This window comes from Vipera berus (assembly GCF_964194415.1).
Source record: "Vipera berus genome assembly, chromosome: 3".
Lineage (NCBI taxonomy): Eukaryota > Metazoa > Chordata > Lepidosauria > Squamata > Viperidae > Vipera > Vipera berus.
In genome coordinates, this window is record NC_138204.1 from 110,930,359 (window position 1) to 110,945,798 (window position 15,440).

At 37.6% G+C, this 15,440-nt stretch overlaps 1 protein-coding gene across 1 annotated transcript in view; it reads left to right on the forward strand.

The window, feature by feature from the left end:
* LOC308666634 (centrosome-associated protein 350-like) overlaps positions 1-15,440 on the forward strand; it is a gene marked incomplete at both ends in the record, with an annotated part of 64,964 nt that overhangs the window by 15,358 nt on the left and 34,166 nt on the right. The window contains 4 exon segments of the mRNA XM_081325527.1: positions 1,358-2,211; positions 2,624-2,777; positions 5,258-5,412; positions 7,697-7,895. Coding sequence (XP_081181653.1) covers positions 1,358-2,211; positions 2,624-2,777; positions 5,258-5,412; positions 7,697-7,895 — 1,362 coding nt within the window.

Genomic DNA, 15,440 nt, shown 5'->3' on the forward strand with positions numbered 1-15,440 from the left:
TTCCAAGTCTAGTTTTATTTGTTTTAATAATTTTACATAATTATCTTCTTTTATTGTTGCACACCCTGCTGTTAAATATATTTCCAGGTATTTAACTTTCTTAAGTACTTGAAGGTCTGTTTTTTTCTGATAATTTTTTTTTGTTTATCTGTGAGGTTTTAAACTATAACTTTAGTCTTTTCTCTATTGATTTTCAGTCCTGCTAATTCTCCAAATTCTTCAATCTTTGCTAATATTAGGACTTGTCTCTAACAGATCCTCCGATAGTGGGGATAATGGACACCCTTGTCTTGTGCCTTTTTAAATGTTGAAACACTCTCTGTGAAATTCCCATTCACAATTATTTTGGCCATTTGTCTGTGATAAATTGTTTGGATTATACTCATAAAATTTTCTCCAAAGTCCATATAGTTGTTAAACCATAATTGCCAATTGACATTATCAAAGGCTATCTGTCTAAAAAACTCAAAGCCATTTGTTTTCCTGGGTGCATTTCATAATACTCCAATGTGTCTAAAATCATTCTTAAATTATTTGTCTCTGGTAAAATTCATTTTGGTCTGAATGTATAAATTCAATCAAGAATCTCTTTAGTCTTTCTGCTATTATTGAAGCAAAGATTTTATAATCCAGATTTAGTAGAGATATTGGTCTGTAGTTCTTTATCAGGGTCAAGTCTGAGTCTTCTTTGGGTATTAGCATAATATTGGCATCTATCCACATATTTGGTAATTTGGCTTTTAGTAATACCCCGTTACACACTTTTTGCATTGGTAAAATTAATGTATCTTGTAAATATTTGTAGAATTCTGCTGGTAGCCTGTCTGGGCCTGGTGCCTTATCATTTTTTGGTCTTTTTATACTCTACTGTTGTTAAACCTTATTTAAATGTTAAATTCATGTATGGGCTGTTAGTGGTCTTGATGGTGGATGGAGTATTTAGTTACTTGGACAGGAATGCTGAAGAGAATTGGAGGAAAACAAGAACCCAATAATCCACAAATCTATCTGAGAGTCTTTACACGTGGGGGTGGGCTATTTGTGTGTATCAAAACTCTTTTCCAAAGACACCTTAAACTATAGTGCCAAATTTCAGTTTCCCATCATTTTTAGATAAGTGAAAAATAGAGTGTCAATAAAAACCAAATCCAGTTTTAAAAAATCAAGGAACTTCCTGCCCAAAAGAACAACTGATCAACAATCCACATAATTTTCATTGCCCTCTTCACTGAAGCCATTTCTCCAAAATACTTAAACCTTTGGCCACCATCAATTCTTACTACAGGTGATTATTTTATAATTAAATGTCTAAACTTTATTTCTGTAAACTGATGACAATTCAATGGGTTATTTACAGGGATAATACACTGGAGCTTTTAAGGATTCATCCAGAGAAGCTGAATTCAGTAGCACAGGTTCCTTGCTCAAAATCTGTTTTGAATGGAGCTCTTTTCTCTCAGCTTTTATCTTTGGATAACATGGGTATCTTGCAAAAGGATTTTGAATCTGTAACATCAAGCAGGAGGAGCCATAACACAGCTATGGGATCCATGTCTTTGACTCCTCAGCCATTTATGTCATCTACTGTACAAGCCACCATTAATCATTATAAACATAAATTGGACCGTATTGAAGCCCTAAAGGCAACTGCAGCCTCTCTTTCAAACAGAATTGATGTCTTTTCAGCTTGGCTTCAGAAAGTGTTGGCAACCTGCAATTCACACACAACTTTTGATGATAACCTTCCTGGAATGGGAAATCTCAATGAGTTTAAAAAGCTCCCAGAGACTATTAGTTCTCACACAGGTGCTCTCGGTCTTCCAGGCAATAATACATCTGAAGGAATATTGGGAAACCTGTCTCAAAAGCAAACATGCCCTGCTGGGCCTGAAAACAAACCTGCGGTTCTGAATGATAGTGGGAGTTCCTTAAGTGAAGGTCTACTCAGCACTGGCTTTCTCTCTGAGGAAGAAGGTGAAAAATCTAATAATCCATCCTTGAAGATTGCCGAGGCATTAAATGAAAAAGAGTTCCGTGTTGCAGATAAAACTGCTTATGAACCCATAAAAGAATTTCAGAAGGAGGCAGAAAATTATTTACCTATTTTCACACAGATTAGGAATGGTCCAAAACCATGGGAAGAACTTGTCAAGGGAAGTCCACATAGTGTCATCAACATCTTTACAAAATCTTATCAGTTGTGTGGGAAAGGTGAGCAAATGCATATCTTTTGATATTTCTGATTTTTTTGTTAGGTAAACAATTAAATGAATATGTGTTGAAGTCCTGTGTTCTATATGCAATACCTGAGCCTAGTTTTGCTGATATCAGTACCTGCCGATATGTACATTTTTAATTTGTTTTGTAAATGTTGGCTGCTATACTTTTTTGGAATGAAGTCAATCATTTGTTAAAATGTTCCACCTCTTTGCATTGCCAGAGAAAGAATCTTTTTTAGTTCTTTGTGTAGGCGTTTAGAATTTTCCGAGTTGTTTTGTATGATTGGTCTTTCGGTCATGATCATTTTACCTATTTGCATACTCTATGTTAATCTTTTTGTTGAAATGGAAATTCTTCTGAAATATTGGTTGTATTTCATTTTTCACTTTCCTCCTTCTGCCAGAATCTGAAGAACATGCAGGGCAGGGATCATCAACACATCGACCTTTACTTCCTGCCATGAGCCCTCCAGATAATATTGCTTCTTATGAGGATGGGTTCATCTCATCACAAGGATGTGGTACATCGATGGACAAAAAGTCTACCCCTGAGCACAGGTATATATTTTTCAAACGGGTAATGAAGTTATAAAATAAGAGGGGAAAAGTTATTTTCATTGGACAATATGTGGTTTTATATATATATATAAGTGCACAATAGCTAATGTCTCAATACCCTTAGTCTAGTATTCTTTAATGATACAAATTGCTGTCTGAAAATTCTGAATTCTCAGGTTTAAAATTTTGGTATTTCAACATTTTTGTTAGGATGTTTTAAATTGGGACTGCGACAGGTAGACCTTGACTTACAGCCAGCTTTTTAACGACCATTCCACAATAATGACTGCCTTGGAATGGATGCCTTATGACTCATAAAGCACTTCTGGCCATCGAAAAACATTGCACTCCCCCCCCCCGGCCCTTGGTCACATGTTCACATTTTGGGCTGTTGGCAATAAGTTGCCAAGGGCCTGGCAATCCTGTGATCAGCATTTGCAATCTTCTCTTGTCGGTTTCCCGAGAAAGCCAGGGGAGAAGCAGGCTGGGGAGACTTCAGGCGGAGGGGACGTAGGATTTGAGGTCAGTTCCCCGAGTGCACCAAGGGATTTCTCCTCTTTTCTGTGCAAGGAGAGGAAATCTTCCTGCACGCTGGAGGAATGGAGCTCAAATCCAGTGGGAATGGTAGGGAACACAGCGAACGCCTGTGGAGATTCTCAGTCAGCCAGGTGATAGTTGTCTCGAAGGTGCTTTTATCAAAAGGCCATTGGACTGTGTTTTTCTTTCTCCTTGAGGAAGAAGAAGAAAACATTTCACTTCTCATCCAAGAAGCTTCATCAGTTGTGACGATGGAGGGATAGAAGGATAGGTAGTGAACACAGTGGTCTCATGATTGTTCTTGCTGATGGAGTGAGGAGAGGGCCCAGACCTCCTGCATAAGGTGGGAGGCCTGTGCCGTCTCACTGCCTTATCGTGCCCTGGAGGCTGCAGCCCTCTCCCTGATGCTCTGCTTAACAACCGAAATCATCCTTTAATGACCACAACTGAGAAAGCTGAAATTGCAGTCGCTGAGCAAAGCGGTCATATTTAATAACCATTTCACCCAACAACCGAGATTCCAGGCCCAATTCTGGTGGTTAAACGGAAGCCTGTTTGTATACTATTTATATAAATATGGCATTATGAAATTCCAGCATAAAGCCCTTTTTGAGGATTCTGGAGCATGAGAACTCACACTTAAAGAAATAGAAACTAGTGCATGCTTTCTACCAGATTAAAGTATTCAGTATTTTTTTTTATCTTGAAGAGTTCCTGAAATGGTATAAAATTCAGAATTTTTATATTTTAAAAGCAGTTAAAATATTTGGCATGATATAAGAGATTATTAATATAAATTTATAAAAACCTGGAGGCCACAAAGTAATGAATGGCAGATCACCAGAGAGCACTTTTCTCTGAAGTCCGTAAATGGCATCTGCCAGGACTCTCTGTAGAACTGGGGCACAGAATTCTTCCCTCAATGTGACTGTGGGGCTCCCACGTCAAATTGTAGATCAATCGTGACCGCCTGCAAGCTGAGGGCATATACCAATCCATTATCTGATTTTTTAAATATAAACGATGCTGCGCCTCAGTGGTTAGATGGCCTAGACATTGGTATTTGAACATAGATCTTTTTGACATTTATATTTTATTGTGTTTTACTAATCTAGGTGACGTATTAATATATATTGTTAGTCCGTATATGATATGTCATATGCTACATAAATAAATCGAAAGTGCTTTCTAAGCAGGCTTATTAGTTTGAAAATTATACTGAGGGCAAAGCAACTTCTAGGTTCCAGACCCCTGAGTATTCTTTGTTTTTTATCATATTGGGTTTGCTTTTCAAAAAAGGAACGATCATGTTCGGAGAACACAAAGCTTCTCTACAAAATAGATCATCTGACCTGACCCTTACTCTAATAAATATGCAGAGACGAAATGCAGGACTGTGAGGCTATGGTTAGGAGAATATTGTAAGGAAGGGTTTTTATAAACAAAGCAACAGGCTAGAAGGAAAAGAGACGATGGACTGTGATTGCTATTCCAATATAGCCAGGCTAGGAGAAGGAGCTCCAAAAGCAGTTTACAGACTGCTAGTGTTTTGTAAGATGTCACGAAAAGTCAGCAAGGTCATTTTCCTTATTGAAATACTGCTTTTAAATTTTATTGTAAATTTCCATTGTATACAATTAATTCTTTTTTATACACTTTATTGTAAAGTTCATTTGATATATAAGTTAAATTTAACAGATAAAAGTAACTGGTACATTTATTTCTTATTAAACTCTTAACTCCAATTAAGTCATTAGTTTTATTCATGGTGGGGGTTCCATAATACGTTTCCATTTCAAGGGAGCTATGATATCAAAGGGTTTGAAAATCCCTGTGTAAAGGAATTAATTAGCCATAATTATACTTATTCACAAAAATCTAGATGGATTTCACCATGAAAATAAAAATATTAACGATGTGTAATTCTGTGCTTGAATTGGCAGCGGCACAAGTAGTACCAGCCTGAAAGGAGAGCTTGCCAGTAAAAAATTGCCTTATGAACACCAAACTATGGAATTAACCCATCATTCCTCAAGATCGCCATCTTCAGGTTCTTCTCGTGCATCCGCATCTTCTAAAAGAAGAGGAAGAAAAGAAAGTAAGAGCTCTTCAGCTGTTTGTTTATTACAAAGATAAGTTTGCTGACCAGTTCATCACAATATACATACATCAAAAAGGCTTTCAGGCCAGTACCAATTACAAAGATTAATTAATCTAAGTCAAATATTAAGGGACCCGTAAGGTAATTTTAAAGGGATGCGGTGGCTCAGTGGGTTAGGACGCTGAGCTTGTCGATCAGAAGATCGGCAGTTTGGCGGGTCGAATCCCGAGTGCCGCGTAACAGAGTGAGCGCCTGTTACTCGTTCCAGCTTCTGCCAACCTAGCAGTTCGAAAGCAGGTAAAAATGCAAGTAGAAAAACAGGGACCACTACAGTGGGAAGGTAACAGCGTTTCGTGCGCCTTTGGCGTCTAGTCATGCCAGCCTCATGACCACGGAGACGTCCTCGGACAAGCGCTGGCTCTTCGGCTTTGAAACGGAGGTGAGCACTGGCCCCTAGAGTCGGAAACGACTAGCACGCATGTGCGGGGGAACCTTTACCTTTACCTTTAAGGTAATTTTAGTATTTGTGGAGAATCCTACCACATTCCAAACATCCAACTTCACAGATTTTGGGAAAAAATTGGAACGATTACTAAAATCACCACGAGCAATCAGAGGAACACTATCCAGTTACTATTTTTTGTTTCTAATGTTACTACCATTATATAATATCGGGTTTGGTAAAATGTATTGTTAAATTTCACTTTTTGTTTGTTGTTGTATGAAGAGTTTTATCATGATTTGAACCATAATCCAGTACAAATACAGGTAGGCTTCAACGTAGGACAACTTGTTCAGCAATCTTTCAAACGATTATGGTGCTGAACCAAGGGTCCTATGATCCATGCCCAAAGTTATGGCTGTTGTAGCAGCCACATGATCAAAATTCAGCCACTTGACGGCCCACCTGCACTTAGAACTGCAAGGGTGCTGCAATTCCCCCCACTCACCTATCTCCCCCCACTTATGCTTTTTTGGTCCCCTGCCATCCTGCACTTCACAACCCCAGCTGACCTTTTCTGCCATCTTCTTGTCTCTGCTTCTAACAAAGCATGCCTGGTCTGGTTGCTACGCCATATGAGGCTGACTTTGCGCTGTAAAAAAGAGGAGAAAGCACAGAACAGCCCCGCCATGAGGCAGTCACTCCTTTGTGCCTCTTCCTGCACCTTATGGGACTGGCTTTATGATGGGGAAAAAATATGAAAAAACAAAAAGCCATCCCATATGGCTCAGGAGCATGGTGCCAAAAGGATATTTTGGCATGCTCTGGCTTCTTAAAGCTGCTTTGTGGGGGTTTTTTCCCATTGCACAAATCGGCCCCATATTGTGGCTAGGCTGGCACACCTCGCCAGCAGCAAGAGCAAGAAGATGGTAGCAGAGCACAAGGCAGCAGTGGTCTTGGAGTGCAGGGTGGCAAGAGCAACTGGGTCTGTTACGGTTGCAGTTTCCCAGGGCATGGCAAGAAGCCCCAGACCCACGTGGTTCTGAGGCTGTTCGGGACTCTGTAAGGCAGGGTGCAAGATGGCCAGAAGGGCAGAGATTGGAGGAGGTAGGTGGGGGGAGTCCCTTACCTGACTGAGGCTCAGAGTTGGGAGGGATCAAGCCCAGAATGGCTTGGATTGGGGTGGATCTTTGGCTAATGATTGGTAAAGTTTGCTTAATGATGGCCACAGGGATTGCTGTAATAGTGGCCACTAAGCAATATGGTCTTGTGGTATCTTGCTTTACGACTGCACTGCTTAGCAGCTAAAATTCCAGGGTCAATTGTCGTAAGTCAAGGACTACCTGTTAATGTAGACTGTGACATTATTTCTTTCAGACTTTCTCTTTCTTGCCAAATATTGCTTTTCTTTAGCTATTATTAAAATCTAATCTCCTCTTCCTCTCTCTGCTTAATTTTTGTTCTCACACTGAATAAAATAGGTTAGACAGAGAATGATTAGTTCAAGATATTTATTTATTTTATTTTATTTATTTTATTACATTTCTATACTGCCCTTTCCCGAAGGACTCAGGGCGGTTTACATGGTAATTAAAAAACCCAAATACAAAAGTTAAAACAGATTTGAAAAGAAAAAAAAAGTCAAGGAAGTTTTATGAATGGGATTTAATGGGAGAGTGGCATAACTCTCAGATACAAATATATACTGCACCTCTCTAGTTCTGGCTTAGAATCTCGTATTTTTAAAATCTAAAAACATTCACTGTGTTTATCAGTTGGTGGTGGAATTCTTATTTTTTGTATTCACTTTTAAACATGCTTTTCTCAAATACATTACAGAGACAGAATCATTAAATGGATTTCCAAATGCCTCTCTCTGGGAAGAAAGCAAAGTGTCTCCAAAGTGTCCCCAAAGTGACTATGGTTTGGAACAAGCAAAGCACTTACTGTCTAGTAACACAGTGACCAGCAGAGAACAAGAAGCGAACCCAGATTCTGACAATAGTTTAGAGGAACTATCTGGTCACTCATTAATGAGGTAAAATACTATCACCAAACTTTGACTTTAAATCGTATAGCATAGTTTATAATTCAGGTAAGTACTGTAGTAGTACAACAGCATATTATATGGATATATTTAGGGAGTAGGAACCAGTGTTTTTGGAACATTAGACATAATTTATATTTCCTTTGCTTATGCAAGTTTTCAAAATAGTCACGTAAGTTTAATACAGCTTTCACTGATATTTGTGAAAGCAGTGAGTGGCTTAAGGGGCCAAGCTCTGAGTGCAGAATTTTGCATTTATTTGGTTGATTGATCTGGATCTGATTTGATCTGTAATCAAAAACTTTTTGCAGTTTACAACATCCATCAATACAAACGATAAAACATCCACTATAAAATCATAAAATAATAAAAGAGATCTAACATACCCAGTGCTTAAAAGAGAATGTCAGCTCATATATCAAAGACTTTATGAAAATGGTTTAGTTTTAATAGCTTACAGAAACGCATAAGATATGGCAGACTGAATTTCGAAGAGAATAAAGCTATCTCAAATATCCCAAAATTCTGAATTTTGAGTTAGTTTGATTTCTTTGGAATCATTACTTGAAATAAACCCTCATCCTAACTTCCGTTGAGTGATATGACAGACAAAATAATTGTCAATATCAAATCATAACTATTCCCTCCCTTTTTTTATTGAAAAGTTTTACAATACATTTTTGAATACAAAAAACTCCCTCCTCCCCCTCCCCTCTCCCCAACCCTCCCCTCCCCTCCCCCCTGCCCGACTTCCCAGAGCTGAATACAGGGTATAATGATACAAACATAAGCTAAAATATGCTAACAACAAAAATAAAACATTAAATTCTATCGCACTTTAACTCTCCATAATCATAATATTAATGAAATAACAACTAACTAATTATACATCATAAAAATCCACTACTTATTCAAATGCTAAATGAAACTTTTTAGTCCCATATTTATTCTGAATATATTCAATCCATCTTCTCCATTCCACAATATATCTCTGTCGCAATTGGTCTTTCAAATATGCTGAAATCTTTGCCATTTCCGCCAGGTTAGAAACTTTCAAAGTCCACTCTTCTATAGTCCGCAGTTCCTCCTTCTTCCAATATTGCGCTACTAAAAGTCTCGCTGCCGTAATTAGATTCAACATCAACTTAATGTCTATAACAGTAGTATCTGTAATAATACCCAATAAAAACAATTGTGGAGAAAACTTTATTCTTTTCTTAAATATCTTTTGCATATTCCACCAAATTTTAATCCAAAAAGCTTTAACCTTTTTACAAGTCCACCATATATGAAAATACGTTGCATCCTCACAACCACACCTCCAGCATTTGGGCTGGCAGTTCGGATACATACTTGCTAATTTTTTAGGGTCTAAATGCCACCTATAAAACATTTTATAAAAATTCTCTCTTAAATTTTGGGCCTGTGTAAATTTTACATTTCTAACCCAGATCTTTTCCCAAGTATCCATTGTTATAACTTCTTGGAAATTCTGGACCCACTTTATCATACAATCTTTAACAAGTTCCGTTTCTGAGTCAATTTCTATCAATGCATTATATACCCTTTTAATATGTCCTTGACCTTGATCTCTAATTTGTTTTACCAAATTTTCATCAGTCGTCGAAAAGCCAGCTTTCTGATCCTCTTTCCATCTTGCCTGTAATTGCCCATACTGGAACCAAGTTTGTACAATCTTTTCTTCTTTTAAAATATTATATGGCTTTAATTGCCATACATTCCTTTCTAGACTTAAAATTTCCTTATATGTAGTCTCATCCTGTTTGAATCCCACATTTATATTTTCTATTGCATGTTTAGGTATTGTCCAAATTGGTATCTTAGAATTTAACTTATGTCTATACTTTTTCCAAACTCGCAACAGAGCATACCTTAAAATATGTATCTTAAACACATTATCCACCTTCTTATCATACAATAAATATGCATGCCAACCAAATAACAAATCATGACCCTCAAGATTTAATAATCTCCCTTGTGTTAAATTAAACCAGTCACTTATCGATGACAAAGCAGCAGCCTCATAATATAATTTAAAATTAGGCATTTTAAGACCACCTCTTTCACGCGTATCTTGCATTATCTTAAATTTAACTCGTGGCTTTTTCCCTGCGCAGACAAATTTATTAATTCCTTTTTGCCATTCCTCCAAATTTAAATCCTTTTTAAGTATAGGTATAGGTATACTGCTAAGCTTGTAAGCCGCCCTGAGTCTTCGGAGAAGGGCGGGATATAAATGGAATTAAAATAAAATAAATAAATAAATAAATAAATTTGAAATAAAAATAAAAATTTTGGCAAAACATTCATTTTCACTGCTGCAATTCTTCCCAATAAAGATAATTGTAGTTTTTTCCAACTATCTAATTCTTTTTGTATTTTTCCCCATAACATTTCGTAGTTATTTTTATATAACTTCACATTTGAGGCTGACAGATATACCGGTATCCCCAAATATTTAATCTTTTTAACTATTTCAAATCCTGTTAGCTCTTCTAAAACAGCCTTTTGTTCTATGGTCATATTCTTAGACAATATTTTAGTTTTTTGTGTGTTTATCTTAAATCCAGAAACTTTCCCATATAACATTATTATCTCCATCGCTTACCCAGTTGGATTATAAATCTTTTATTTTTATGGGTGACTGGAATGGTGTTTTGGATGTACAGATGGACAAGGCTGGAGCTTTTAAGCGCGTCCCAAGTCATGCTAGACTGCCTAAATCCTTTTTTGAAATGAAGGATGACTTGGAACTGCGAGATATTTGGCGCGAGAGACATTTGCAGGAGAAGGATTATACTTTTTATTCTGACAGACATCAATCTTTTTCTAGGATTGATTTTATTTTGTTGACTAATGATTTTTTTTAAGGACTAAAAAGGTGAAGATTTGTGCAAGAACTATCTCTGATCATAGTCCAGTTTGGCTAGAGATTGATAAGGAGAATAGAGACAGGCGCTCGTGGCGCGTAAATGAGAATTTGTTTAGAAATCAGAGAAATGTGGAAGAATGCAAACAGCGGATGAAGGATTTTTTCGAAATTAATATGAATAAGGGTACCTCTATGGATATGGTTTGGGATGCTAGCAAGGCCTACATGAGAGGGGTGTTGATATATATGAATAATAAACATAGACGTGCTGTGGAAGCTAGGAGGAAAGATCTGGAGAATGAAATAAAGGAAAAAGAAAAGGCTTTGATTTTGAATTCAGAGGATGTGAAGACTAAGGAGGCTATTAAACTGTTAAGAGGACAATTTGATAAATTAATGGCTGACCAAGTGGCAACCAATTTGCGGTTTGCCAGGCATAATACTTTTTGCAACGCTAACAAACCAGGTAGATGGTTAGCTTATAGATTGAGGAAAAAACAAAGGGCTTCTAATATAGACAAAATTGAGTATAAAGGAAGGGTTGTGTTTCAACAGGACCTTATCAAGGGTGCTTTTGTGGATTTTTATTCTAAATTATATGCTAAGGAGAAGATTAATGAAAAAGACATTGATATATATTTGGAGAATACTAGCATCCTGGTTCTTACGCAAGTACAAAAAGAGGAGATTAATCAATTAATTACAGAAGAAGAAATTTTTACAGCAATTAAGGAATTGAAGGTGGATAAAGCACCAGGAACGGATGGTTTGTCTGCGGCTTACTACAAAAATTTACAACTAGAGATGATGAAACCGTTAAAGGAACTGTTCCAGACAATCCAGAGGGGGGGAAAGGTGCCACCGTCTTGGAGAACAGCTTTTATTTCTTTGATTCCGAAGGAAGACCAAGATGCTACTCAAGTTAAAAATTACAGACCAATATCGCTTTTAAATACAGATTACAAGATATTTGCTAAGGTTTTGGCTAATAGATTGATGAGGGTTCTGCAACAGGTGATTCATGGGGACCAAACAGGGTTTATTAGTGGTAGGCAAATGAAAAATAATGTGAGGCATATAGTTGATGTGTTAGAGTTTTTGGAAAGGAACAACCAGATCCCTGCGGCGCTAATTTTTCTAGATGCTGAAAAAGCTTTTGATCAATTGAATTGGCAATTTTTGATGAAAGTTTTAGATAAAATGGATTTTGGGGAAAATTTTCTACAACCGATTAGGGCATTATATCAAAAACAAACTGCCCGAATCATAGTTAATAATAGTCTGACAGAAGTATGTAATATTGAGAAGGGCACAAGGCAAGGGTGTCCGTTATCGCCCTTGTTATTTGTGTTAACATTAGAGATATTATTGGTTAAAATACGGAATTCGGGAAAAATTAAGGGGATACAAATTAGAGATCTGGATTATAGATTGAGAGCATTTGCAGATGATCTGGTTGTTACAGTGACCCAGCCAGAGAACTCTGTTGTGGACCTGATGGAGATAATAACACAATATGGGAAGGTTTCTGGATTTAAAGTTAATATACAGAAAACTAAAATTTTGGCCAAAAATATGACAGTTTCGCAAAAGGCTCTCTTAGAAGGATTAACTGGATTTGAGATTGTTAAAAGGGTTAAATATTTGGGGGTGCTTTTGTCGCCCTCTAATACAAAGTTATATAAAAATAATTATGAAAAATTGTGGGGGAAAATTCAAAAAGAATTGGAGAGTTGGGGAAAATTGCAATTGTCTTTGTTGGGACGGATTGCAGCAGTGAAAATGAATGTCCTGCCTAAATTTTTATTTTTATTTCAAATGATACCGATTCTTAAGAAAGATTCTAATCTGGAGGAATGGCAGCGAGGTATCAATAAATTTGTTTGGGCAGGGAAAAGGCCACGAGTTAAACGTAAGATTATGCAGGATACTCGTGAGAGAGGTGGTCTCAAAATGCCTAATTTTAAACTATATTATGAAGCTGCTGCATTAGTAGGAATAAGTGATTGGATTAATTTGTCACAAGAGAGATTATTAAATCTTGAGGGCCACGATTTGTTGTTTGGCTGGCATGCATATTTGTTGTATGACAAGAAGGTAGACAATGTGTTTAGAGTGCATATTTTAAGACAGGCATTGTTGAGAGTTTGGAAGAAGTATAGACATAAGTTAGACTGCAAGATACCATTGTGGGCAATTCCAAAACACGCAATAGAAAATATACATGCTGGCTTTAAACATGATGTGACTACGTACAAGGAGATCCTAAGCTTGGAAAGAAATGTTTGGTGTTTGAAATCATATAGCCTCTTGCGAGAAGAGAAGGTTGTTCAAAATTGGTTTCAATATACTCAGTTACGGGCCAGGTGGAAAGAAGACCAGAAAAATGGATTTACAATGACTGATGAAAACTTGATAAAGCAAATCAGAAATCAGGGACCAGCACATATTAAACGGATATATCTTGCGTTGATAGAGATTGATTCAGAAACAGAACTTGTTAAGGATTGTATGATAAAATGGGCCCAAAACATCCAGGAAGTTATTACAATGGACACATGGGAAAAGATTTGGGTGAGGAATGTAAAATTTACACAAGCTGAAAATCTAAGAGAGAATTTTTACAAAATGTTTTATAGATGGCATTTAGATCCTAAAAAGCTTGCAAGTATGTATCCGAATTATCAGCCTAAATGTTGGAGGTGCGGTGATGAAGACGCAACATATTTTCACATATGGTGGACTTGTAAAAAGGTTAAGGCCTTTTGGATAAAAGTCTGGTGGAACATGCAGAAGATTTTTAAACAGAGGATAAAGTTTTGTCCGCAACTTTTTTTGTTGGGAATAATTGCAGATGCTACAGTTGTGGACACTAAGTTGATGTTGAATTTAATTACGGCAGCAAGACTTTTGATAGGTCAGTACTGGAAGAAAGAGGAACTGCCGACCATAGAAGAGTGGACTTTAAAGGTTTCCGACCTGGCTGAGATGGCGAAGATTTCGGCCTATTTGAAAGATCACTCGCAAGAACGCTATATTATGGAATGGAGAAAATGGATTGAGTTTATCCAGAACAAGTATAGGGTTAAGAAGTTTCATGTAGCATTTGAATAAGTCTTCTTTCTTTTCTTCTTTTTCTATTTTTGTTTTTCTATATATATTTAATATATATATATATTATCCTATATAAGCTAGAGAGTGATGGATTTTAGAGTTTATGGATGTTAGTATATGGTTGTTTATGATTGTTTTTTTATATACCTTGTATTTAGCTCTGGGAAGTCGGGGGGGAGGGGGGGAGGGGGGAGAGGTAGGGGGGAGGGAGAAGGGAGGGGGAGGGGGGATTTTTAAAGGAAAAATTGTATGTTAAAACTTTTTAATAAAAAAAAACACATTATTATCTCCATCAATTCTACAACTGAATAATCCGGCTGAGTTACTGTAATAACCAGGTCGTCCGCAAACGCCCTCAATCTATAATCCTGATCTCTTATTTGAATTCCCCTAATTTTATTTGAATCTCGTATTTTAATCAGTAATATTTCCAATGTTAAAACAAACAATAAAGGTGACAGCGGACACCCCTGTCTTGTATCCTCTTGTACGCTCTTGTACGCTCTTTCCTCTTGAGGCAGCATTGCTCCCCGGCTCCTAAGGAGTCCTCGGGGATGCTGCCTCAAGAGGGAAGAGCGTCGGGTGGGAGCCGGCAGGGCAGTCCTGCACACGCGCGTACTCCCCGGCTGCTAAGGAGCGCTCCTTAGCAGCCGGGGAGTGCGCGCGTGTGCAGGACTGCCCTGCTGGCTCCTGCCCGACGCTCTTCCCTCTTGAGGCAGCATCGCTCCCCGGCTCCTAAGGAGTCCTCGGGGTTGCTGCCTCAAGAGGGAAGAGCATCGGGCGGGAGCCGGCAGGGCAGTCCTGCACACGCGCGCACTCCCCGGCTGCTAAGGAGTGCTCCTTAATAGCCGGGGAGCGCTCGCGTGCGCAGGACTGACCTGCCGGCTCCCGCCAGACGCCAGCCTGCCCTGCTTCCTCCACAGTGAGAGGGGAGGGCGTGCCTTCCCGGGCTCGCTGATTTTCCGGCATATAAGACAACTGGGCGTATAAGACGACCCCCCAAATTTTGAGATGATTTTCATGGGTTAAAAAGTCGTCTTATGCGCCGGAAAATACGGTAATAGAAAAGCAGATTCAATCACTACCCCACCAGGTAAAGAGGAGACAAATGACTCAAAACATAATTATTTGCATACATTTGATAGCTATTCAGAATCATCAAGATCAAAGGCACATTATCAGAGGTGAGACACAAAATTTATAATCACTATATTAAGTATAAATTCAACCAAGTAAGATTATTTGGTTTACTTAATTCAGGTATTGATAGCTATTATTTATCGCGAATAGTATTTTCAGTAACCTATATCTCTTTTTGTGTATTAAAACTAGCTCAAAGTATTCTTAAACCAATTGCTATATTTATAAATTTATTATTTATAAATATAGCAATTGATTTAATGCTTTGAGTTAGTAAACAATTCATTAAATTTATGGGGTTGTCAAATCAAAAGATTCGAGGTAGTATACAGAGTTTTTAAAAAATAATACATAACTAGAAATGCTAGCTAATTGGGGAATAAGTTTCT